The 27824-nt window shown below is 32.7% G+C and overlaps 2 protein-coding genes across 2 annotated transcripts in view; both read left to right on the top strand.

The window, feature by feature from the left end:
* LOC109533775 overlaps positions 1 to 21883 on the top strand; it is a 95724-nt gene extending 73841 nt beyond the window's left edge. Inside the window, exons 7-19 of the mRNA XM_048661157.1 lie at positions 797 to 892; positions 965 to 1050; positions 2255 to 2316; positions 7455 to 7617; positions 13340 to 13473; positions 14331 to 14538; positions 15311 to 15481; positions 16347 to 16634; positions 18991 to 19239; positions 19624 to 19802; positions 20773 to 20898; positions 21050 to 21359; positions 21656 to 21883. Coding sequence (XP_048517114.1) covers positions 797 to 892; positions 965 to 1050; positions 2255 to 2316; positions 7455 to 7617; positions 13340 to 13473; positions 14331 to 14538; positions 15311 to 15481; positions 16347 to 16634; positions 18991 to 19239; positions 19624 to 19802; positions 20773 to 20898; positions 21050 to 21359; positions 21656 to 21883 — 2300 coding nt within the window. The remainder of the gene's footprint in view (positions 1 to 796; positions 893 to 964; positions 1051 to 2254; positions 2317 to 7454; positions 7618 to 13339; positions 13474 to 14330; positions 14539 to 15310; positions 15482 to 16346; positions 16635 to 18990; positions 19240 to 19623; positions 19803 to 20772; positions 20899 to 21049; positions 21360 to 21655) is intronic.
* Positions 21884 to 21929: 46 nt separating this feature from the next.
* Positions 21930 to 27419, top strand: LOC109533782. The gene is made up of 5 exons (XM_048667834.1): positions 21930 to 22076; positions 22162 to 22384; positions 23943 to 24075; positions 24183 to 24303; positions 24376 to 27419. The coding sequence occupies exons 1-5, from the start codon at positions 21935 to 21937 to the stop codon at positions 25191 to 25193; spliced, it is 1437 nt and encodes a 478-aa protein (XP_048523791.1). The 5' UTR covers positions 21930 to 21934; the 3' UTR covers positions 25194 to 27419.
* The last annotated feature ends 405 nt before the right edge of the window (positions 27420 to 27824 follow it).

A 27824-nucleotide genomic window follows, 5' to 3' on the forward strand; every position in this document is an offset into this window, starting at 1 on the left:
AAAAAATTTGCGCATGTTTTTCTTGGATTTTTGCATTGTTGGAGGGCTCATCTTCAAGTTATTGATGTTTCGTTTGCTGATCGTCCTGACCCCAATTCGCAAAAATAGCCATCGTTGTGTCTTCTAGTCAGTTACCGGTCAATTGTTCAACAAACAAACATCAAAACTTCTATTAGATCAGCTCGCTGTCCAAAAGGTAGTAAATACTTCAACGCATTACACTTTAGACAAACAATTTTTATAACTATTCTTGAGCTGGATTAAAAACCACCTCTACTTAACAACAATTTTAGTTTTTAATCTATATCGCTTCAGAGAACGAAACTCCAACTAAACCAACTGAACACCATATTATTACAACTGGGTTTTTGTTGTGTTTGGATACTTTGTTTGAAGAACTCTTTGTACTTTATAGGGACATATTTTAGTCCACCTCTCAGTGTTGAAGGGCAACAGTATTTTTAGCAATGTTCAAACCTCTACAAAAATGGTGCTCAAAGCATTACCAATTTCAACACATATTAATTTCTTATTAGACAACACCGAATATTTTGTTAAAACTATCTTGCCTCAAATTATTATTTTACCAAGATTTATTATGTTCGTTATGGAACCTTGCATTCAGGATGCTTTCCTCATATTCGATTGTGGAAGCTCTTAAAAAAACTTTTTCACTTAAAATGAAAAACTTTATTAGCACGTGATCATATTTGCTTTGTTCCAAATATTAGAAACTTTGAACCATTCCATTCGTTCATGCTGCAAAAATTCGCTTCTGACTTTCATAGAATTTCAGGACTCACCGACTGCTCGAATTGCCCTGCAAACTGTACATACGACGATGGATTGGATTTAGCATGTAACTGTTTCAATGGAAAAGTTTATGCGCCAAGTAAGCAAAACTGACTCCCAGTGCTATTTTATTGCCTGCAGCTTTCATGAATTTTTTTAATGCGTTTTGCAGATCAACTAGGCGTGCTTGCAACATTGCACCTTGGCAATCTACCGCCCTTAGCACCGAACGTCTTGAAAAATTACCTTAAATTACAGGTGGGTTGCTACAAAAAAAACATTAGTGCTATTAGAACTGTTGACGAAGTCGAAGGAAAACCCTTGTTAAGTTGTCTGGCTAGAAACATCGCTGAAAAAGCGATGTATTCTTAGTTTCATGTTTTTTATTTATTTAGAGACTGGCAAGCCTTTATAAATAAAAGAAAGAATCCGTGCTTAAGCCAATTTCAGAAATTACCTTAGTTCTCATTAAATTACGGGCCATCAATACTGAAGATAATCCTTTGTTGTTTCGTCTCGCAGTTCGTTAACAAACCTTGGGCAAAAAGCTTATTTAGCTTTGGGTTGATTCTCTTTGTCTGCTTATCTTTTAATATAACATGTCGGTATAGGCGTCTTTGTCTCTGGAGAGCACTATTAGGGACCTCATTAATGCGATTAGTATTTCACGAGGTATCGTGTGATAAAATAATAAATTACATTCACCAAAGAGCAGACAATAATGCGTAGAAGCTCCAGAGAAGCTGGTGCGATTTAAATAATATATTCATCTGCAACAATGTCTCATAAATTTATTTGCTTTTGACGGTTATAAATCGTTTAAAATCCCTTTTTATATTCTAACGACGAACGGATGAAAGGCCTTCTGGTCGAGATAGAAACCTTCAATTATTATAAATGTTTAGTCTGCTAAATGACCGGTGCTTTCAATGATAAATTCAAAGGTAAGATAAAGAAGGCCCATTATGTGAGTTCAGGAAGCCACTCGAATGGTTCCAATTATTGGCGCGCAAACGACATTAAGGGTCGTAAATCTGGTCCAAGAAAGAAATAAATGACTCAGGGATTTAGGCAAATGGGAATTGAATAGAATGCTGGAAAATATATCACATTTTAAGAAGTAGATTTAAATTTTTTTTTTATATCTACCACATTTAAATTAACACTATTATTTCGCCGATATGTAACCCCCAGCTTCACTCTAATGGTGTTCATATAAAGCAGGCTGAGTAATCGTTGTGTGGGCAAATGCGTGTTGATACGGACTCTAGTTTTTATACAAAACCCCAAGAAGATGAATCGAAAGGCTTTTACCAAATTGATTTTGCTCAATGTTTGGTTTGTAGCCGGCAAATCGTTTTGGAACCCCTCAATTTTAACGCACGGATAACTGTAATCTTTCATGAAATATTGTCAAATGTTCGATCACAAGTTTCACTAAATTTCAATTATCTCTTTTCAGCTTTTGAAGAATCTTCGAACGAATCTATCGAAAATTGAGGACTTGACTATTGTTAATCTGATGTAAGTATTGCATAATCTGAATTTTGTCTGTTCTTTAGGAAGTCTAGTTTTATGTTGCTTGCAAGTTTTTCATTTAATACAGTCATTCACTTATTTCGAAGGGTTTGTTGAACTGCTGTGAGGTCAGCACATCAGTCACTATTGTATGAAATAAACCGAAAAAAATTCCGCTTGAAAATGTTGGAACAATGTTCATTAGCATTTGTGTATCAAGGAAATTCCAGCAATTTTGTACCAACATTATAGTCACGGTGTATTAAAATTAAATTATTCTTAATAGAACCAGTGAACCTCGAATGAGACTTAGATTTAATTTGTACTTCCTTGTCTTGTTCCTTAAAGATGCATCTGCTACATAAAGCTGTGCTGACATTTGAAATATCTCGCACATTCATTGTTAATATGAACAGTTGCATAATCAAAATTCCCTTGACAATTTTATAGAAACTTTAACTATCAAAAAAACATAAATCATAGACATTTAGGAGACTGAGCTCTATATAGTTTCTCGAGAATACAAAGCTGAGGTTTCCAGCTATCCGTATTACTCGTTTTTGAACTACAGAATTCCTTTGAACATTTACGGTATTATCTCGGTAGGTAATGCCACACATGAAAACCGCCTCAAAGTTTGCGCTACGTAGAATCTCACATGTTTCAGTGCTTGTTTAGTTGGACACTGTATGTTTATTCCATAAACACCCTTTACCAACTTTAGTCCATTATAAGAGATTTTATATATAACATTCATCTATCATAAAACTTGAAAGCTTCGCGTTTTATTTCAAGTTAAAATGATCTTAAAACTAAGATGAAGTTTTTTGCCCCTTTTTTTGCTAGACAATAAGGTAAAGAAAGAGTTTCTTTTATAATATCATCCTCCAAGTTTTCCAATTTCAGGAACCACATTATTTTAAATTTAGAAATAGTTTCCAGAAAGAATTGTAGAAGGGCAATGACATGAGATTTGCCTAGTAAAATCAATTTCACGAATGGTGTAAATAACAACGATACGCCAGACGCTCAACTATGTTAAATCAGGATTAAACAATGCAAGCAACGAAATATCAATACTCAAAATATATACCCAAACTAACCCAAACATATTCAGGAGCTGATATAAAGTATCACTTTGTTCCACTTGCAACTAAACTGAAACACGAATTAAATACCCCAATTAAGGAAACGATTAACAAAAAATATAGATAGGTATTAGCAAGTTCAGAAAACGAAAATTGAATTTGCATATTTCGAAACATTCTGTGTCACGTTGCAAATTCCGGTACGCAACAGAAGGAAACAAAAAATAGGCACTCTTACAAAGGAAGTGAAGAGACTAGACCACTGAAAAAAATCTAAAGTTACGCGACAATATATGACAAAATAATGGCAACGCTGAACAGCTAAATCAATCTGTAACCAACAAAAATAGGAGGTTAAAGGGAGTCCGTTAAACCCATAATTTCAACAATGAAGGAAATTAAATTAAGATGAAAACGTTTGCACCCAACTACAAATAAAACATTGGCGAAAAAAAATATTCCATTGTAGGCTAAGCGATCAGTTAGAAGGTGTTAGACAAGCACAAAATGTATTAAAAAGTAAGGTAGTAAAACCCTTAAAACAAACACAGAAAAAATATATCAGTAGAAATTATTAACGTTATTGAAGAGAACAATCTGTTGGCTTAATAAATTACATTAATTCTATAATACTGGGGAAATTTTATTGAGCTGCCTTGATCTACTTCATAAAGAAAAAATTTCGCCTGATTTGACCAAAGGATTTACTTTTTACCATATCATCATTGACGTATGAGGGTCCTTACTTTATGTATTAATAGATCATAAAGCTAGTACGCAAATACCCATGTACACATGCAGAAATCTCAAAAAAGTCGCTTCTTTTACAGCGCAACTTTTGAGATTTATTAAACACCTAAAAGAGATTTAATTAAAGCTAAAGGGAATTTTTTGATTTATCAAATTAAACTTAAATTATTATTATTGAGAATTTAACTAAAAAAGACATGGAAAACTGTGATTCAGTGGTTCAAATTGGGTTTATGGTTTTTGAAGAGGATATATCGTATTTATTTCCGCCCATGGCAAGCCAGCGATTTCTTAATTCCCTTAACATCAGAGCTTTGTCAGCTATTTCAGTTGTTCGTATCGTGATCCCAAATTGTGCAATTTAATTGCACGTTGCTTTTTGAAGGAAGAATTTTATCATTTATGTTTTTGTAAAAGTGAGAGTGGCAACTCTTAAATAATCCACTTCCTTTGTTGTCATTTTTAAATAAAATATTTGGCTTCGGATCTTTATAAGCCTTTTTAGAACCGGGAGCCAATGATGTTTTTAAATATGAAATCAAAATTATATTCCAATAAATGTTATTTAATTAATGAAACATTTCCAAACATACCGTTTTTAATTTGTTTTCTAGGGTTTATTATTAGGGCAAAACCTAGAATATATCCAATATTGGCCTAGATATACCACGCAGGAGGTGAGTTAATGTAACAAAATAAGGCTTTCATTCAATAATTAATAACGTAATTCAAATAATTGGAAGTCAAGAAATTGGACATTTCATGCGTATGTTATGGTAATTCCTAATGATGACCCATATTAACTACGCGAGGCAAAAATACACAAAAATTGAAAAAAAAAAAACACTTAATACCAAAAAGATGAATATCTGTAGAGTTTTGAGGCGTTGTACGCTTAACTAAATTTTTCAAACGAACGTATTTTTAAATTGTTCTATTTTTGCGCTTGGTAGTTTTTGTCTAAAAGACTCTACAGATCTTTTTTGTTTTTTCAAATTTTCTCCATTCTCTTATCCTATAAATTACAATTCAAAAGAGATGCGACCGACTAGAAAATGCAAACGACGAATTTCTTGCAAGGAACTTTTCGAATTGCGACCAATTTATCCGTAGAGTTTACTACCGATGATGGTTGAGACTATGCATTCTGCATCTCTCAGCAAGTGCGTTTAAAGCGAAATTTAACTGACTAAAAACAGTGTGGAAGTAGTTGAGAAAAGTATGAGAAAAATCATATTGCAAGTTCAGGAACGAAGAAGAACGAGCATTAGAACTACTTAATAGCAAATAAAAGCCGGAAGAAAACAGCAATCAACGAACAGGCAAAAAGTGTCGTACTTATTTGATAGACGACTTAGTGGAAACGTATAAAAATGTTTGTCGAAAAATGAAAAAAAGTGTCGTTTGGCAATTGATAACAACTTAATTTAATTGGAAAAAAAAACTTTTGTGAATGATACAGTAAACGGAAATATGCCATTCTTCAAAATTTCCTGAACCAACTTTTCGCCAATTGATATCTAACCTGTTCTACAATTGATTAATAGGGTTAGTAATTAAATATCGGGAAATAGCATCACGAGCTTGCAAAATTTGCTCCCCTGACCAGCAAGTCCGATTCTTTTAGCATCTTTCTGTAAATAGGCTCCTGCCTTGAGTATTCAGCTTTGTGCTTATCCGAAGTCTTATCCTCTGATGTAGAATTGTCAGTGCCGTTAAAGCGGCCGGATAAATGACCGGAAGTCTTTGATATGTCATCAAAGGGTAAAATGCGAAATACCAGAGTGCTGCAAGTCGCAAATTGGACACATTATTCGAAAGCAAGTGCCATTTCCGGCAAGAAAAGCAGGAAATAATACTGGAAGTTGAGTGCTCCTACTGCGAGTGCTAATTACTAATAATTAATCTAATTTCCCAAATACTTAATAGAAGAGTTTTGTCTTGCAGTTTAATTACTCTTTTTTGGCTGACGATCATTCTCTCAATTAATCTGGGCCTGTAATAAAATAAACCCCTTTTTCTATTATCAATTTTATGGCTGCACTTTTCTACGGAATATTTTCTAATGCTGCTGAACTAATAAATCTTTTACGCTTTTTAATCAAGCTGTCCGAATTTCCAGATATTCTTTTGCTAATTTAATAGTTCTGGCTTGCAAATTTACGAACAGTTGAATCTAATTTACTCACCCATTTTCTCAGAGATTCCACTAATAAGGTTCCGAAGCATGGACAGGAACACTTAAGTATTTCTGGGGTTCTAAGACAGTTTTAGAAACTATATGAGATAATGAAGTAGAATGTTGAGGCCAGCTCACTATGTATAGATGAAAATTTCAGAAAAAAAATCCGAAATTATGTCATCAAACCGCGATTGACCGAAGAAGAACTGGACAATAAAATACTAAGAGCAAAGCTATTTTTACAGTGCTTCGGCCGTTTGGCGCTATTGGTTTATGCTTTGTAATAAACATTTAAAAACACGAATTTGGAGAAGTCGTATATCTACGTGATATAAAAATATTGATTTTAAAAAAAGCCCACATTAAAATATTTTTAGGTCAATAAAGCGGCCGCTCCTACAATTACTCCAAAACCCTTATACTGCATTAATACAAATAATTATAATGTATTAGTTTCCCCTCAGGCATAAATTAAAGCAGCATTACTTCAAAAGCCGTGAATAAATATTATTTGAAATAATTTGAGTTATTAGCATTTGCTTTTAATTAAAATCGGCCTATCCCTTCAAAGCCTTGCGCTGCTACTCGGCGTGATTCCTATGTAGTTTGTGGAACATTTAACATTAATTAGAGCAATCCATACACTTTGGATTTTGTCAGGTTTGAAAAACGAGACCCATTTAGTTATTTAGTAGCTTTGTCCTAGCATAATAAACTTTCCAGTGAACTAGAAAATCGTCTAATCTGCATAACTACGCATTTGCATTACATGCATTTTTCAGATGTTCTGTTCATGATTTGATCTTTTCATCAAACCAAACGTAGACCTATGCTTTCTTAAATTACATTTGACACGCTCTAATATTAAACCCGTATAATTGTACTAACAAATTATTTAGTTCGGATAATCGGTTTAAAATTTCATGAACGTAACTATTTTCAACCAGCTGAGGCTTAAGAATATGTACTAGCGAATTTGCAGAGTGTTCTTACGGATATGCTAGAGGAATAATAAGAGCTTTTTCATAAATGTTTGCTATGAAATATATAGCCCTTGAATGAGCAGCTGGCTGAATGTATCTCAGTCGGCCCTTGAATTTAACACCACTTCTTTTTTATTTTAGCCATTACATGTCGGGTGCTGACGTAACCTTTCAAGTGGTCGGCTCCAAAAAGGAGGAAAAAAAGGTGAAAAATGTCCTAAACAAGTGGGTCGATCGTGGTTTCGTTGGAAATATTACGGTGGCCGAAAACGATAATTCGATTAAAACGCCACTAGCAATCCAGGTGAGTAGTGATTGAAAATTCATAGCAGGCTGTTTCAGTCCATCAGTTATTTATTATTCTATTACATTCTTCGAAAGAGAATATCAAACGATTCGTATAATTATGGCAAACTTCCGTCTCTTCAAACTTCCGATCCGTTGCTGCTGATAAAACTTATTCCCTAACTCGATTTTGACGATCAATTGATAAATATGCTCAGTTAGATCGGTTCCTAGTTCAAATGCTTCTAGTTTCGAACTATTTGCCTGTATAGAAATCCTTTTCCAATGTTCTCAACTCTATTTACGTCTAAGCATTTCATGTGCAGCTATTAATACTCTTAATGAATTTCAATTTGCCTTTGAAAATGTAAATATTACGTCTTATTTTTGACATTTTATATGCAATCCTTTTGTTTCATTGAATGAACAAGACACACACACAAAATTGCATAAAATATGTATGTGACATTTTTTATGTGTTTGGTGAGCAAATAATAATCCATTTTAAATTTATTAGCCTAATTTAAAGTCTTTAATGTTTATCTTTAGGCAAAAGCATTTTAAATGGCGAGGCAACTTTATTTAAGTTCTTAATATTTATTGCTTTCGTAAACGTTTTAAACCCTAAAGCATTGATAAACTTTTATCTAAGTCACAATCGGGGCTCTAATTATATTTTTATCTTACACTTGCCCACACGCAAGCGAAATGAAAAATAATGAATTCAATATATATTTGCATAACGTTATTGAGGATAAGCGTTGGTAAGTTATAACGGCTGTGTTATTTAAAATTTCGTTTTTTCCACATGTCTTTGTTTGAGGGAGAGAAATTATATTTTTTTCCCTGAAGGGCTGTCTATATTCCTCTCATAGCAATGGCGGCAATTTTGAATTATCCTGAATGTGAAGCTGAACATGAAATATAAATCATTGTTAAAAACATGCATTCTATTTTAAAGTGGTTCCGGATCGTATGCTGATAAGGACAGATTTATCATTTCCATTAAGAATGTAAGTTTACTCCATTTCGAAGCGATTCATCCGAGACTAGCAGAATTACGCTCCAGTTTTCCAAAAGCATATTTGCGCCCAGAAAGCTTTGTAATTATCTCTTTCTGTCACGACTGAATTTATTCCTGAGATGTTCTTGTTAATCAATTTTCCCCAGACAAATACAAGCATCCAGTTACCGAGCGTCTAATTTGCATGAATATGACATTTTATTTATGTGAGCTTCGATTTCAATTGAGAAGTTCGACAAATTCTTCGGCTAGAGTTCAGAAATATAGTTAAAAATCTAGCTGTTATTTTTTTGTAAACAAACCCTCAACGATTTTAGCTCAATATTGTGTCACTAACTTTAAGGTAACTTGCAAATTTACGACTTTTTCATCAAAATCCAATCGGTGTTCAGGTATTGAGATATTGAGGACCGTCCATATTTTCTCTTAATTGATATTTTTTCTTCAGGTCTGCAATCACCTTAAACTTACATTTATCCACAATCGCTAACTAAAACAGGCCATAAAATATAAAAAATGTTAAACTAACTTTATACGGTTTTATCTACACTCATATATCGTATTTTTATACACTTTTGCATTAAATCTGCAAAGTAACCTAGAATTTTGATTCTACAATAATAGCCGCGACAAAGAAAAAGTTTTAAGGACGCAGTTTGAGCAGAAACTTTCATAACACAGTTGATATATTAGGTGATTGGTGCTGCACTTTTGACAGTTTTCAGAACAATTTCACCCGCTTGAATAACTATAAATAGCCCGAGAAACTTTGCACGCTATTTAGATTATTTTTATGCTGCATTGTTGTTCTTGAAGGAGTAATTTAGACACGAGGTAAAGACAATTATTTGAACAAAACCTGCATAAGACAATCGTTTTGTATTTAGAGACTTCTGATAAAAAGAATGCAATATGTTTGCTTTGAAAAATCACATAATTAAGTTGTGACCGGAAGGTAATTGACCAAAAGTTGCAATTCCGATTAATTTAAGTAGATTTCCATAACTTTTTTAGTTTATTTATTTAAGGAAAAGTTAATGAATTATATTAGAAGTATTTTTCGAGCTTCACAAAACCCTTGGCTTTTATAACTTTCTCTTAACGAAAGTAACGAGCTTGGTAAGAAAACGGGATAATTTCCACGGTCTCTCTCAATTTATACTGAATAACTTGGCGTAGTGTTTTAGGTGCCGTAAAGAGCTTTAAACTGTCTTCAATGTAAATTTCATTACTTAAAGACTATATTACCCGATATACAAATTAATAATCCGACTGTTTTGTTTCTTTAATCTGGCTGGCAACGGTTTGCATTAAGGAAATTTGTTATTTTTGTTGCAAATTTTGTCACTTAAAACATTTAGTTTTATTTTAAGTAATTTAAGTTCAATTTAAAGTGCTTCATTGCACAAGTGTGATCGGAATTGAATTTAGATAATTGTAAAGCTCTGACCTTTTTAGTCGGTTGCTTTCGCCTTAAAAAAACCAATAGCTGGTTTTAGGCGATGCCGTTCACCCTTTTCGGAACAAACGCATTTTATTTAAAACAGACTCTGTCGTGGAAAATTATATTAAAGTTTTTGTATTCAGGGTATCAAATATTAAAGTTCAGAGCAAACATATTATTGATTATTAAAAATGGGCCGCTTGGGAGAAATTCGGTTTTACTTTTAGTTCCCGGTTTTATATTATTATTTATACACTGCAAAAGTTTGCGGCGTTATTTACGCACATAAAACGAAATACGAAAATGTTGAATGGAACAAAATAGAGCACCGTAAGAACAAAAAAATATCCGAAATTGGAAATGAAGATAATTTCTATTACAGAATGATGAAATGGAAAGTTTCATTTATTTATTGTTAAAATATCGGGGATAAAAGTTAACAGAATTATCTACCTGCTACCAGAATTCAAAAAAATAATTGGAATGAGTAGTTATTTTAATGGCTAATAATTAATAGACTTCCATATGACTTATTGTATATTACACACGATAAGTTAGAATGTTTTCGGACCCAATTCGTCTGCAGAATTCAAAACAAAGCTTTACATGCAAAGTGGGTTATTTTCGTATTCAAGCTGTGAAGTTTCAACTTAGTTCGTTTGAACTTAAAGTAATATTCTTTGCTCGGTAGAAGTTCACATTCATTAAAATGTATATTGCTTTGAAGCATATATTTCAAGAGTGAGCATAATTGACAAAAATATAACTTTATTCAACATTCAACCTATCACCCTCAGAAATATGTAGATAGAAAAACTAATAGTACTGAATGTATCTATCAATTACATATTCATTCGCGTGAATATGAACACTTATTTTTTGAAATTATTTAAATTGTGGTTCATATTTAGTGACAGAATTTCTATGTTCAAATAGCTGATGAAATATGAAACATTTTGTAATGCTAATGGTGAAATATCATAGGTTATTTAGCAAAGGTCTGAATTTGAATTAACGTTTTAAAATTATTTAATATGAACCTAAATAACTATTTAATTTCATTTTAACGATAATGAAAAAAAATGAAGATGTTGTTGATGTGTATCTTTTTCAACTGAAAATGTTAATAACTTAGAGAAGATTCAAGTGTATAATTAAGTCATATTATCTAGATGCAAATGCCCAAATGCCGCTGATAATATTCATAGAGCCTTTCTGTTGATAATAGCTGACGCTTTTTCTAAAATCCGTTTTCTTTTCACCAAATGTTCGCCTGTTTTGATGTCCTCGATAAGAGCAAAATTAATATTTTTACGTCTTTTGAGAGGTGCTTAGAACAATATGCCGCTTCCACAGCTGTAAAGGCACTAACATTTTAGACTACTATGGAACGTTACTCTCGAATAAATAGTATTGTCATCATCAAATCAAGAGCTACATAGAGTAACAAAGACTTTACATTTAGCAGATGATAGAAGTTTTTAGAACTTTACCATATTACAACAAAATAATATCGGGGCAAGCCAAACATGCTAAACACGAAGATCAACGTGTTGTAGAATTGTTAAGTTAAAACATTTCAAATGCAGATTTCAACTATACATTGTATTTCCAGAATACTTTTTACGAAAGCGAGTCGGTAATCCAAATGCAAATACGCCAGACTTATTACAAGCTTTCGCTTTTCCAAGCTCCTTTAATGAAACCAAAGCTTGTCAGAAAAGGGATTCTATCTGCGGTGGCTTCTAATTTACCTTAAGCAAGTTGCCGCTGTCCCTGAATAGCAGCAGTTTCGAACTTTCTTTTATGGTGTACTCCTTAGAGTATTGAAATTGGATTTTCAAATCCTCTAAAGATGTTTTAAAAAAATCCGGGAATAATAATTTTAATTTATTTATATACATATAATACGCTCAAGCAAAGTTAATTTATCATGCCACTCAATTTATGTATTTGTGATAGTAGTCTTGAAAGTTGCAAAACTGTACTAACAAACGCATATTTTGAAACGTTGATAAGTTTTTTAAATTTCTATCACTTCCCTTTTAGAGTTTTTATCTGGAATACATTCACGACTGTTCTGAGAATTCTGAAAGGTCTGAAAGTGTCGGAAAAATGCGAAAACATGTGAGGAACCATATTAGTACTGACGTGAAAACATTTAACGATATTCAATCCTTAGGGGTATAAAATCTAAGGTATCTTTATTGTTTAGATGCTTCTCTCACTTTGAGAAGTGAGAGAAGCACCGTCACACTTTAACAAGCGTAAGCATTAGTCTTTCAAATTATCAATAAAATATGTGGTTTGCATTGGGTTTTTCAATTTGCAATGAGAATAAATAACCAGCTACCAAATCATGACACCCAAAAACTAAAGAGTTGCGAGAACTAACAAAATTCAACAAGCATTTAAACTAAATGCGTCGGAAATGGTTTCGATGCAACTGTAAAGTTGCAACTATACGAACAAAAATACAAGTAAAAATTTCGAGCTGGTTTTATATATTAATGTAAACTTTATTGAGGTAAAGTGTTTTTGGTTTCTAATTTAGCAATATATCGTTTCGACCAAAACGGGCTCAAAATAGAACCACATTTCGTAATATTTGGCATGCACTGGAGTAACTTGTATAAAACTGTTTTATTTTACGGATCAATTTTTATAATGCCAAAATAATTTTACTGGGTGGGCCGTTTTAATGGACCTACTGATTCTACGTGCAAACAAGTAGCATTTTCGTTAAATAGGTCAATTTATTCCATTTCGAATGGACGTCCCAATATCCGAAAGTATATTTGTGAACCGGGAAGCTTAGCAATTAATCTTCTTCTGTCAGAGCTGGATTTCTACATGAAATGTCCTTATTAACCAAACTTACCAAGGAAGTTGCCAATTACTTACTTGATAATTTACGGAAATGCGACATTGCGATTGTTTGAATTAGAATTTTAAGCATATTTATTCAGAGAAAATTTGATGAATCGTTTCGCAAATCAGACTTCATAAAAGGTTTGAATTAATGCCGCGTTTGCTTTTAATTAAATTAGATTGCATTGCACTAAAACCAGCCTATTATAAATGAGTTGATACTATTGACTGGTTGATGAGTTTTCCAGAGAATAATGTCTGCACGATGACTAACGCTGATTGTATTTAGTGAATACTTTTCCAATCCATCTGCTTTTCTTTCCGTTTCCGAGGTCCAATTTAGTTTTAAATTATAGCGGCAGTAAACAACAAAGTTTCTAAAGCAATTTTTTGTTGTTCCAGAGTGTGGATATAAATCAGCCTGGGGTGATCAGGGAGAACGACGAATTCATTCTAAGTTGTGTTGCCCGAGGTTCGCCTTCAATGACCTTTCGATGGTTCAAAGACGGAACATTCGTGAATCTGACCTTTACTCGGTGAGTTTTGTGTCCTTTTTAATTTTCTGTGCAATCTCAACAGTTTTTGTTTTAATCAAAAATGGATAGTGAAAATAAATTAATGAAAATAGAACTTGCAAATGAAAATCAATACAAAATTTTCTTCTCTGTCTAATATTTTCGATTATTGTAATTCCTAGGGAAAATGAGCGAAACACTCTAAAAATTACTATGTCACAAACAAATATTGGAGGGAAGGTTTACTCGCAAAACATTACTCCTCTGAAAGTTTTCCGCGATTGAAAATTACTAACTTGCAGTAATCATTTAAAAAAATATTTAAATATACTTGCTTAGTTATAATTCAAGTTATTATATAGTTAGCAAACAGACTATAAATGTTAGACACAAATAACTAAATAATTATTAAACAATTGCAACTACACATTTTCAGTCCAAGCTTATTAAATTAAATTTAATTTAATTACTTGGCTTGGTTTAGATTCATTAACAACGTATTTCCTTATCCGTGATGTGTAAATAATTTGTTTAAAATTACTTCAAAAATAACTGTGGTTAATATTACTCATTGTTAGTACCATAGAAAACAATTTCGTATTTTTTTCTCTATGTTAACAATAGTTGCTAAATGATGCTACTGACCTTTGAGTAAATCCTTCCAGTTGCCTGAAAAGGCGTTTTATCCGTCAGTGTGGTAAATCATCTATTTATATCCTGCATTTACCTTAAACTATTCAAATTCAGGTCACTTGGTGTCCCGGTAAAATTGGTAAAATTTTATAGTCATCCATTTCGGAATGTAATTCGAATATCTAGGCGGTGAAAAATTATCACCTCAACGTCTATTAAACATTCTCTTTTTTTTCGGTTTTCAGCCACAAATGGATAAAACTGATAAAAGACCCGCACGTGACTGACCAATATACCGCCCTGTTGGCTGTCGGAACGGCTCGAAAATACGACGAAGGAAAATTTACATGTCAAGTGGAGGATTTTAATATTCAACAATGCAAGTCGAAATTTGTGAAAGTCAAGAGGCCTCCTCTTGTGAAGATTGAGCCAATGAGTTTAACAGTGCGGAAGGTAGCAAGATAATTGATTTCCCATACGATTGCGAGACAATTATTTGATGCTAAGGGACTGAAAACGCATGTTATTGTTATGCAGCATATTCAAAAAACGATTTTTTTCAACTAAAAATCGATGAAAACACGCCGAAAACAATACTAGGCAATTTGGCATTCAAGTGATTTGGTCATAACACAACAAATATCCAATAAGCACACAACAGCGATTGAAATATCATCGTTGTGATTGAAATTCATAAACATGTATACACATATTTTCACGGATTTGTCAGCTCAATACTACAGTTAAGTGATAAGCCAATTTAATGAATATTTGGGGTCGCTAATATGATGCCATTTATGTCCTCAGCCTTTATTCGACATGCTTTGTCATAAAAATTGTTTTTTCGCCCCTGTATTTCTAATTTTCCCGCGTAGACCCTTAAAAGTAAAAAAATATCTGATGGTTTTCCTTTTAAATACAGAAAAGCTTTTACGTGTCGCCTTTTATTTGAGGGACAGCCTTAACAATGCAACATAAAGCAAAACTAATATGTTTTCTATACATATTGGATAAACACTCTTGTACACATTAAGGACGCATAGCCACTTTTGCGATAATATATAAGATTCCCAAATAGCCAAGCGGTTTTCTTTATTAGAGATTAATCTTTAAGTTTGCATCTGCTTCCATTCTGAAGAAATTTAACTTTAGGAAATGTAAAATTTTTATTTCGAATCTTAAGAGTTTTAATTTTAATGGAACCGTAATTATTATGCTATTACAGGGTCAAAATTTTACTGTTAAGTGTGTAACCTTAGAAGGAAATGGGGGCATCATTGGAAAGTACACCTACAGCTGGACCAAAAATAAAGAGCTTCTTCCTGTGAGAACAGACTCTGAAAGATATGAAACCCTTTATCCAGCCGGTACGATTTTGCAGGTGTTTGGTATTGAAGTAAGTATTTTGAATACCATTTTTCTTCAATTGAACGGAATTGAACTAAATTCTTATTCTCATAACTAGCTTTATACAATTCAGGACCGTTTTAGGGGGTTTATACGTTAGTTCTTTCATGCATGCTTTTCGTTATTCGTTGTTAAATTGAAAATATTTAGATAAACTACAGGATCTTCTTTCAATTTCGTGTATTAATTTTTTTTGTTACCCTCTGATATATGTAAGAACTAAAATAAATAGATAATTATAATTGTTATAAGTCAGTATGTATAATTTATAAAAAATATAAACCGCAATCATAGATTTATGCGTGTATATCGAAGCACAATCTATACGGAGAACAAAATCTAAAATCGTGACAAATCATTGTAAATTGCAATGTTCGCACCTGTGTTATTTTTTCACCTTTTGATTTGAAGAGAATTCGTTGTCGAGTACTTCTCTTGGGGGCATTAAAGTAATAAAACGTTGAATATTCGATTTTCAGACTGAAAGCCTAGTTTAATCTGAGAATTATTACCTCAAACTTCTGGTGATTTTGGTATGATTTATATTTGAAGATTCAAAAGCACATTAAACTTTGAGGTAGAGAAACCTCGTTTTGCAGGCCAGTGAATTTTCGTATACGGTTTATGCTAATTTGCTGCTAGTTGATATTAGAATAGAACCGGATTTAGATCTTACAGAGTTAATATCTGCTGCCCAGCCATGTGGTTTTGTAATTATTATCATTTATGTTTTGAGAAGATGGCAATAAAATATTTAGTAAATTTTACACTACAATATGATAAGTTCAAGTTATACGCAGTTATTTCGCCAAACGCCCAAAAAGAAATCCAAATGTAGCAAACTTATCTTTTAGAAAGACGTACATTTTTCCTGCCTAGTTCAGGACAGTTTAACTTCATCGGAACGCAGCATTCAAGTGCATTTTCTGGATAAGCAAGTGCACCCTTGTTCGAATGAAACTAAATACGGACTTATTTGGCCCGAGACTGCGCCGGACACTGAATATGTCCAAGAATGTCCAAAGGATTATTCGGGAATAATATCCAGAAAATGTATGCTTAGAGATGGAAAAACTCCGGCTTGGGGTGCTCCAGACTTTTCGCAGTGCACAGGCGAATTCCTCAGGAAGGTTTATGAGCAGGTATTTATTTATTAGCTGCGTCCTTGAATTTTAAGCGCCATTTGCCATGCTTTAGTAAAGCTGGTTTCATTTTATTACCAAAAATTGCTGTTTTATTCTCTTTAAATTAAATTGGCCTGGATGGTCGTGGTTAACTTTCTCAAAACAAGGTTTGAAAAGCTCGCTAAAAATTATAAACCAAATTTTCAATTGTATCGAAAAATTCCATAAGATAAATAAAACCACTACCCACTTCAAGGTCTAATTCCTGAATGGGTAAATAGTAGGTAAGTATATCAACGAAGCAATTTAAACCGCATGGAAGGTTAAAACTCCTTAATGGGAACTTTGAGCCCAACGTGAGCTATCTCAATAACTAGCTACTCCTTATACCCAAGATGCATTATCATAAAACATGCCAAAACTAAATTATATGTGCCAAAATTAAAGTTTCAATTCAATTATCGAACAAAAAGTGTCAAAGAAAGTGCCGAACTTCGCGGAATACATCAAGACGTTAAGCGAGAAACTTTTGCTTTCTGCAGTAACTTGATGTGCTGGAATGTATTTGTCTAAAAACTTATCGGCCAGATTTATAGCAAAGTCTAAGCACATTCTAATAATACTATTATCGTTTAACGTGCCTTGTGCTGAACTAGTAGGCTAACAGTAGGAAACTTGGTTAAAGTTCAGAGCAGAATGTTGCTGCAACTACAGTGAATAAGAAATGAGGCGCTGTTATTGCGGAAACAGCAAATCTTAATTATCTCGCTGTTCTGAGGCCAACAGTTGCACTTGAAGGAACGTACTTGAACGTGCCATTTATAACATTTCCTGAATGATATACTACATATTTGGCAATTGAATTTTACATTATTTTTAATACTGTTTTCGCCACGCATAAATGTATTTCAACTTTAAGGCGTTAAGCAAATCATTTTGGACAACTTCTCTGTTGTTAAATCTGAATGAAACAATTTGTTTTCGTGGCTCTATGTTTCAATACAGTCCAATCACATGAACTTCTGCTGTTAATTTGTATATTTAATTTTTAACTTAATACTGTATTTTCTCCTTTCTAATTATACATAGTGTACATAGTGTATATTAGGCTTTGCGGTTCTTCTTGAGAAACGTAGATAAAAAGAGACATGGCACAAAAATGCTGACGCATGGGGATATCTATAAGTCCTTTTTTACTCAATGAATTTTTTCATCAGCATTGTAGACGCCTTAAGTCCCCTTTTCAGCCAAGCATTTGTGCTTTTTAATCTGCCACGTTTTCTATTTATAAATAAAACGTTGGCGTTGTTCTTCTCTGAATAACAACCCGTGCGTAATCCTTTTAAACCTCTCTTAAAACTCCTTCCCAATTCTTAAAATTATCGCAATGAACATAATGTAAACAAGTGTATTATTTACTTAAACGCGATTATGTTGTTTTTATACAGAATATTTAACCAACAGAATTTAACAGAATAATCTTATCAAAAACACGCTTATACTCATTTTTTGGCGACCCACAAAAAGAGTGAAGGAACAATTGCATGGTTTAAAAGTTAATTTAAACTGGCGTTTAAATAATGGATATGCATGGAAATATTTCGGGATGTGAATCTATCGAAAATATACAAATCTTGTTTAAAGAGATACTAATATTACTTCTTTTCAAAGGAGAACTTTGAACAGGCTTTTTCTGGCAATATTTTCCCAACCGTTTGTGCCGGAATATTCAAACTTGGTATTCTCTAATAAGTGGGTCTGAAAACTTTATTTTCTGGGGACAGTTGCAGATTTCAGTCAGCGTAGCAAGACAGGGTGACATAGAGAGCATTTTCTACTTATACAAACGTTATCATATCCTACCTTTTCTGCTTGAGACTTTTCATGACATTTCAAAGCGTATTACTGAAAGACAGAGAAATTGAAAAAATTAAAGACAAGAGAAAAGACGTCTTTTCCCAACTGATAAAAGGTAGATCATTTTCTGCAAAATTAAGCATATGGCTTTTAGGCGAAACAATAATATGTTAGTGAGACTGTCAATTTATAAACTTTGAGATGCTCTTTTGAAGAAAAGCCCCAAAGGGAATAATGTCTATCATAAGAAGAGAAATTAGTAAAAGTTCTTTACATACAAGACGCTCCTGCCTCTTTCTCACACTCATTTATTAAACAATACACGAAATTTATAATTTGATGCAAAACGTTTTTAAACTAAGTTATGCCTTCAAATAATTCCAGCCCTTTTAAGAAGCAATTGTTACACTTGTTTTGCAAAATATTTTGACGTTATTTTCAGACATCCCATATACACTTTTAGCTTAGACAAAAAATCTGTGTGATGTGCTGGTAACACCGTTGCTACCTTTTTCAGTTTGAAGTACTAAAGTACGGATATGGATCAGCAAGTATTGAAAGTTTATTTTCGGGTTTCCTTCATTATACATCATCCGTACCATTACGCCCTGGAGAGGGTACAAGAATCCTAGTTATGCTTAACGAGATATTGGCTTTTTTGAACCAAACGAAACTCGGAAAGCACACAATTCAAAACCTGACTCAGACGGCTGTATCTGTATTGGATTCTATTTCATCATCTCCTGATGCATTATTGAGGGCAAAGGTAAGTGGCTTGTATGTCCTAAGAGGATTTGCAGACCCGGAACTAAAACAGCTAAGAATAATTAATAAAAAGCTTGTCTGCAGAAGTACAGACAATGTTTTAAAAATAGCTTTTGTTTAAAGCGACCGTTTTCAAACGTTGTACTTACATCTCATTTTATTTTGTTTTCAAATAATCTAATTTTTCTCTCATCCCTCTCATTACTGGACAATTAGATTTCCTTAAAAATTACTCACATGTAATCCAGTAAACGCTTCCAGAAATGCATTTCAGGTTCCAATTCCAATACAGCCAATACTCGAAAGCTTCCGCTGCAAACCACAGTGTATATTTACATAAATAAACTTTATCTTGCAACACATAGAATATTATCAAATATTTCAGGATATCAACTTGCTACAAACGGTGCTATTTCACCAACTAGAAATATCCGGCTTTTATTTAGTGGAGCAAGACAGCTCTAAAGCTCTTAACTTGTCCCTCGATACGCTTGATATTACCGTTGTAAGAGAAACCCCGACTTTAACGATGCTCTATGTACCGGCGGGCAGTAAAACTTTAAGGTAAGTAAAACTCAGCTTCTAGAAGGACAATAGTGACAAGTTTGCAAATCTCTGTGAATACGATTTGAAAATATAATATGTATGTGCCTGACAAGGAACAATTAAATAATTATCCAAATTTTAAAATAATTTTCTACAGTTAGATTTGTCAATAAGTTAATTATTCGTTTTTATTAGCGTTTAATAATGGAACGTTTTTGTTATTTATCTTATATGATCAAACTTATTTTTCGAGTTGTTTCAAAGTTTTTCCAATGCTTGCGATTAAAATAATATTAAGCAGTTTTCATGTTCTTTTTTGTCCTGTCATTAAAATTATCTTGCAGAACGAAATTTGCCAAATGCTTTAAAATTACCAAATGCTTTTATAACATTCATTTACAAGGGATTAATAATACCTACTTATTCCATATATATTCAGGTTTTTTATGCTTTAAAACGCTTACAGGTTAAGACATTGTAGAACTAATTAATATTATCAACAAATAATTTCGTTTACAGCATGTCATTAAAAATGAAAATTAATACAAAACTTGAAATTTTCTAAAAAAACGATTGTCTTATTTTCCTTATGGGATTATTAGCTCAAGATGCACTTGTCCACTATCCACTTTTACTAGCTATTCACAAAATAATAAAACATACTTTTTATTGGACTGAAAATAAAATAACTAGGAAGTACATATTTGAAATCATAACAATTCCCACAGATAATTTTTATTCTATGAAAGCAGGAAGGTAACTAGTCCTGCCTGTATATTTGAACTTTTAACAAAAGCAGACTAGCTATTTTCTTGGTAAAATATTAAGGAAAATTAAATCACACGGAATTTATAATAAAAATCTATAGTCTTTCATATTGTATGTCAGAAGGGAATATTTCCGATTTAGGGTGCAACATGGGGTATATTTCTTTGCTGCTGCTGTTATGAATTAAATATATGAAAATATAAGATACATTTTGTTCTAGATCACAATCGTGGGTTTCCACAAGACTTACTGCACAACTAAAGTCAATCTATTCGGATTTGTTTGTTGGAATCGTATATCGAAATTTGTCGTTATTTTTTCCTCCAAAACTATTTTTAAGAAATAGGTAAGTGTGAAGCAGATGTTCTGTCATTGATGCCTTCATAAAACGTTTAAATTTTGAGTTAAGCATTTCAACCAAGATTTATTTATTAACTGTTATGTCGTATAGTAAAATAAAAACATTTTCCACGCTAATCTAAAACATTATTTTCCAGAGACGAAAATGAAATTCAATATCAGATATTCTCGCAAGTAGTCACTTTTGTCCCCATTTCCTCAAACCTATCCAAAAACGAGAATGTTTCCATAAAAGTAGATTTCCTGCACAAATTCAGCACGGACTTTTTCAATGCTACCAGTAAGGAACGATGGGAAGTAAGATGTGGATATGCGGATATGAGATCTTTTGCATACGACTGGGATATCTATACTTGCACTGTAAAATCCATTGATGAACAAAGCTCAACGTGCATTTGTTCAAAATTTGGATCGTATGTTCTTATCTTGGTGTTAGCGCAAACTTTTGTAAGTTGGATTCTTTATATTTTGTCGTCGTAAAAAGTTGAAATCGCTTTGTCCATAAAATGTATTTCAGATTTTCTGTGGCAATAAAACATATTATGATTTCATTTGAGGTTTTTGAATAATTTTAAAATCAGTATTTGTTCATAGGAATGTTTTAGAAAATGTTCTGCAATCAATATTATGTGAATGTTTCAAATTTTCAGGATTTATTTCATCCACACCCGTGATTTCTGCCTACTCATCTAAATAAAAATTTATTAAATTACTTGGCATTTAATGGTTGAACTCTGTTTCAGGAAGAAACTCCGTCCAACGTATCTCATAAGTACGTACTAATTTCCAGTTTTTTCTTGGGCATTATCTTAACGATTTCCACTACGATCTGTTTGGGTATTTCCTGCTTTTTAACTAAAAACCCATGTTTAATATACCTCAAGCTGCAATGTACAGTTTCCCTATTTTTTTGCGAAGTGCTGTTTGCGGTTGCTATTATAATTGAACCCCCACAGGCAAGTTGGAAATAAATAAACCCATGTTATTTTTTGTAACATAAAAAAATATTTTAGCGTTATTTGATGGTATTTCAAACTTTGCTAGAAATGTTTGTGCTAGTGGGCATCTCCAGCCATCTCAGCAAACTTCTTATTGTGTTCACTGAACTGACTGAGGTACCCAGATCGGTGTCCTCAAAATACACTGTAGTGGGAATTATTTCAGGTAAAATAACATTTTTACAATCATGAAAAAGCAAATATGTTGCTTTATTTGTTGTTTACCATTATCAATTATGTTTTATATCCAGGAGTTCCGCTGATCACAGTCTTCGGGAACCATTTAACGTACAAAACGATGAATCTGAAATTGAGATCTTGGTGGCTGATGGAAAACTCATTGGCCCTTAATATTTTCCTAATAGTCATTGTAATAGTGACGATGTTGTTCATTTTTATTTATTTCTCAGTAACGAATAAATTGGGGAAACTTATTGTGTCTCGCAAAAAACACGAAGTGGCTGTGAAAAAAAGGTGAGCAAAAATTAGGCCTGTGGTGAGCAAAATAGTTGTAGATTGAAATCCTGGAAAAAACTGAAAATTAAAAGTTAAGCTTATTACTTATAGCAGACTTTAGAAGCTATGAAAAATGTTGTAATTATAATTAAATTAATTTCAATTTTAGATGTTTCATCAAATTTCTGAATCTGCTCATGATCTACATGGGAAACAGGATACAGTATCTAAAAAGTAATTAGTTCTTTTACATTTAAATTTTCCAGAATTGGAGGCAAATTTGATTAACTTCTAATTTTCATGATGAGTGTAATATTTATGTGGATGTTAACTCTCAGACTAGATTTTTCGACTTATAAGAATACGATGAAATCGGACAAGCACCCTAATTGCATATTCATCATTAGAAGAGAGTCTCAAACTGTTCCACAGGTTAAAAAGAAAATGCCAACATTATAAGGCCGACAGGGAAATATGTTGAAACTTTGGTTCTAAATCGTTAAAACACCTAACATTAATTATTTTTTAGTATTTGATATTAATACATTTTTCCTGCTTTTACGGTTTAGATAGGTATATTTTGGCGCGGTCTTTACTTCAATTTAGAAATCATTTGATGGTCTACATTGAATCATTGGGAAAGTTTAGTTTTAACTTTTCACGATCTTGAGCGTATGTTGAAGCTAAAACTTCATAGACAATATAAGGTGAAAATTCGATTTACAGAATTATATGGAAAATTATTTAAATCAGAATTGCCCTCGAAATATGTGATTCTAGTAGACTTGCAACTGAAGTGAAGTTTACTTTCAAAGTTTTCGTTTATTCATACAAGCCTCTATATTCAAATTTTTTCCTCAATCTGTCTGTGAAGTTTTAACTTCATTATGAGACCTAAAATTTGAAAATTGGTTCAAGAGAAAAATATTCGCTACAAGGCGGACAACTTGCGTTTCTTGAGACCACTCTGTAAATAAACCAGATGGTCAACAAATTTAGAAACGCTTTTGCGAGGTACGAGGTCTGTCTTAAACTTGTGCTGTTGAACTAGATAAGAAACTTTTTTTTGTTCAACTCAGTGCTTGTGGAACATCGACTTTGCATTGTTTTATATGCCACCCTGTAGAAAGTTTATCTGAGGCAATAAGTCTATGTAAAAATGGACACTGATTCAAAAAAAACTGCACTAAATATCGCTTAAAACAGAAATCAAATCGCTCACAGCAATCAGAATTTATTCCCTTCCAAAATTAGTCAAAATTTGTTCGTGTAACGTCTATTTTGTTGAGGAGTTTTAGTTAACATTTACTAATTTTTTCAGAATCTTCCAATATGGCTTTACCCTCACCTTACAAAACTGTAGAGCATTCCCAATTCTACTAACTCCATTTGTTATAATTTAAAATACTCTTTCTCTATGCAAGGCAAGAATCCGCACTACGTGAACTCATTATTTAAATTTTTCATTCCCATGGATATTTCGAAAAATTGCTAGATGCACTTGGAACATAACTCACAATGCAGAATTTTTAGGGCATTTTTTTGAAATATACTATTTGTTTGAAAAATATTTCAGATTGTCATTGGTCAGAAGAGCAAGTTGCTTGTTTGGAATTATTTTGATATTTGTTGTCAGCAGCATTCTATACATAAACAATCAGAAACTAGTATGGAGTATATACCAATTTGCAGGAGTAAATGTACTATTGGCAAGTATTTTTCCAAACTAGTTTTAAAGTCTACTTAACTTTACACAGCTTAACCTGCATGTGAAATAAATGAAAATTTATTTCACTGATGTTTGATATTATTTTAGAATCTGATACTAATTACATGCTACGTCTTGAAATCTGAGACAAATCTGAAAGATTTATTTAAAAAGAAGCCCAAAAGAGAGAACAGCTTTTTCAGCATTGATTCATCCGGCTCGTTACACTGTAAGTAAAATTGAGGAGCTACAGCAGATAATGTAAACTATCCACTTTTTAATCATTTGTCAACTTTTTTAGTCTCGACCAAACAAGACGCTGACCTGGACAACCAAAGTGGTCCGAACCGACACGACATTCAACTTATGTCTGTGAAAACCATCGACACTCCGAAAACTTCAATCAGCAAAGCGCAAAGCTTATCCAATGCTTTTGAAAGTTGTCTGCACACGAGTTCGAATTTCTGCGACTTGAGTGTCCATGAAAGTCCTGCAGTATATGAACGGGATTTGGAATCACACAGTTCCTATCCTTCAAATAAAAAACAGAACTCCAGTAATTGCATGTTTCAATCCCCAGATATTTTGACTACTTACGTGGGTCTGGATTTGGTAGCGTGTACCACAAAACCAGATCTGGAAGAACCAGATGGCGTATCTCGTTTGCATCCGGCTATAAAAAGTGAAAAAAAATCTGGAGAACATAAAACAGTGCGCATCATGTTTCCGCCACAAGTTATTATCACTCCAGATGATGCCATATCAAAAATACTAGAAGCTGAAACCATTGCAGATCAATCTCAGAGAACTCAGCCTGATGGTCATGCAGAAAATCAGGAAAGTGATTCTGAAGCGATTGTAAAGCAAGAGCAAGAAACAATTGCTTCTAAGCCCCGCCAGGTTACTTTTCGAGAAGACAATCTGGATGGCGTTTTGGATAGCATATCTCACGATTTGGACTATCTTTTAAATAGGAACGAAGATCTCACAACTGAGCTGGAAGTGAGGAAAGTGTCAAAACTTCCGGGGGTTAGTGTCATTAATAATATTCCAGAAGAACTCGTTTTGCATGAAAACAGTTCCAGTCCTGAAGGAATAATGTTAAGAACGAACTGCTAGTAAATGAAACTGTAGTTAGGATATTTTCATGTTTAGGTAAGAATAAACTATTGTTAGTTTTACAATTGCCAAATTGTCCAAGTTGTACTGACAAATTGGTGGTTTACTTTTCTGTTGGCCAAATCTTATTTGCTCATGTAAGTTCAAAAGTTATTTGATCTTCCAGTAGTATTAACTGGCAACCACTCAAACGAAATGTTAAGGTTTTCTATTGCTGTTGCTAAATGACCAAGAAATTTTCACCTGTTTCAACATCAGAGAATTAAAAAATCTGAATTTGTTAGTTAAATTTACAAACTAAACTTTCGAAAAACGGTACACCATAAATAATATAACTTTTTTCGATTCGACCCCTAACTTATTTTCGATTGATCAATGGCTTGTATAGCGCTTCTATATCTATTCATAATAATCTTTCCTGATCGCTTTAACTAAAATTCCACTTTTTGTTTCAAAAATTGCATTTTTATGTGTTGACGTCCTTTCCGAAGTAATTCCATGTTGTTCCTTGAAACTCACAGATGAACTCAGCAAAGAGATGTTGCTCAAAAAGTTCTAATCACAATTAATAAGTCGTTTTGTCTATTTATGTTTCTGTTTCCTCGACTTATTATTTAATTGTTTATTTATATTACTGTACTGATTATTCAGTTTCTAAGATGCTTTTCATGACTTTCATTTCATGACTCCGACTGAGGAGTAGATTTTATTTTAAATGGTTTTCATTAACGTGGTCAGCATTAACATTAGTGTTTCCTCAAACTGAGGCTATGGTTCAAATCTATTATTATCCATCTGCCAGGGTTTTTAGTTGTTTAGACGTTTACGCAGCATCGAGAACTAAGAAGCACACCTTTGAGATAATCAACCGGTCCTGAAAGTTATAATCTGTGATTCAGATTACCATTGGCAGATTTATCCTGAATGCGATCAACTCTAACTTTTTGCGCTAATTCAGGCTATCGATAAGGCGCTAAAACAAAACCTGAATAAATTTTTCCGGGTCACATATTTCATTTCAAGACAATTTGAGCTTTAACTAACTACTTCAGTTTAGTTGTGGCAGAATTAATTTTTGAAACAATCATCCGCAATTTAAAGTGATTCGATTACTTAAAATTTATATCGATCCTTAATATTTTATGTCAAGTAACGATCACAATATATTGAAGTCGTTGCCAATTTTAACTAGCTTTATAGGACTTTTTCTACAGGGTTTTTAATATGTTTAAAGTACATAAACATCGACTGAACTTATTATTAGTATAGACATGTTATGTTCCGAGACTTTAAACTATCTTGTATGAACTGAATGGATTACATTTATTAATAGCCATTTTTTTCCGAACAACATATTATTTAACTCGATGAAAAGGCTTGCAAGCCTTTTCATGCTTACTATTTTTACCATTGGATTGAAATCATTGAAGAACTATTTTAATAACAAAACAAATCGATATTCGAGTGGGAGAAAGTTCCAAGTTCGAACATTTTTCCAGAAAGTATACAGGGTATTCCAGTGACAAGCATAAATAGCTTTTGAGCAAAAATTAATTTCCACATGATTCTAGAATTCTAGCAAACTATTCTAAAACTTGCAGCGTCTTCTAAGCAGTTTTTTACATTTTTATACATTTTCCTGAGTGACAAAAATGAAATGGTAAATGTGTATAGAGGAACGGTCTCGCATTCTGCATACCGTTGATTGAATTTTCTTTTATTTTCTATATTAATTCTCTTCTAAGGCTAGTCTAAAATAATTTTTAAGCCTTAGTTAATGCGGTATGGTTGACGTCTATTATTCATAGCAGATCGATGTGAAACAACGAAAAAATAATGTGTCTTAATATTTATTATACGTAGAATACCCTGTATATTTACGAACGCTATGCTCAAATATTATTTTTTCATTGAATCTTCATGAATTTTTAATATGGAATTGACGCAATAAATTCCTAGTCCAACGAATAATAAAACAGTGGAATTGGCGAATTTTCTACAAGCATAAGTTAAACAACAAACCTGAATTATATGTCTTAGAATTATAGGAAAACTGTTTTAATTTTAATTCAATTAGAAAATATCGAATATCATTTATGAAGCAGAAAACAACAAAGTAAAATCGAATTTAAGGTCAGTAGTTTATGTAATTTTGTAAATTCTAAAATTTGAAAGACTAAGAAAATGCAGATGTAGATATATAATACAATATATAAGCATAATCTATGTTTAAGTTTTAATCTCCCTCAATACCCATAATGATAGTATGAAATGTGAAGTTAAAAAAATACTAGTTTTAACTTAGACGAGCAATTGCCTTGAAATAGATAATGGATTTTTCAAAAATGGAAGAACGTTTGAGTTAGTTACATGTGATAAAATAGATAATAGACAGTATTACGATATATCTGAACGACCCAGAGAAATTTGAAACAGAAGGTAAATTGGTTTATTAAATTGTGTAATAATTTTTCAAGACTATCCAACGCAAAACTAGTTTTCAACGGTCTAGGCAGTGGTGAGGAAAGTTACTTTTTTAGCCATCAAGCTTTCGACGACGATTTATTTTTTCGCCTTCTTTAGGGCCGGAAAAGTTATTACAAAAATCAATGAAATGTATGCCTCATTTTC

Source organism: Dendroctonus ponderosae, unplaced genomic scaffold, assembly GCF_020466585.1.
Source record: "Dendroctonus ponderosae isolate FM_Combo_2020 unplaced genomic scaffold, Dpon_F_20191213v2 Dpon_F_20191213_1, whole genome shotgun sequence".
NCBI classification, from domain to species: Eukaryota; Metazoa; Arthropoda; class Insecta; order Coleoptera; family Curculionidae; genus Dendroctonus; species Dendroctonus ponderosae.

Bases quoted from the DNA above. Each gene is read 5' to 3' on its own strand.
- LOC109533782 (XM_048667834.1), top strand. From the start codon at position 21,935: ATGGTATTTCAAACTTTGCTAGAAATGTTTGTGCTAGTGGGCATCTCC. The intron at 22,077-22,161 runs GTAAAATAACAT...TTTTATATCCAG, and splicing joins TGTAGTGGGAATTATTTCAG to GAGTTCCGCTGATCACAGTC. The intron at 24,304-24,375 runs GTAAGTAAAATT...CAACTTTTTTAG, and splicing joins TTCATCCGGCTCGTTACACT to TCTCGACCAAACAAGACGCT.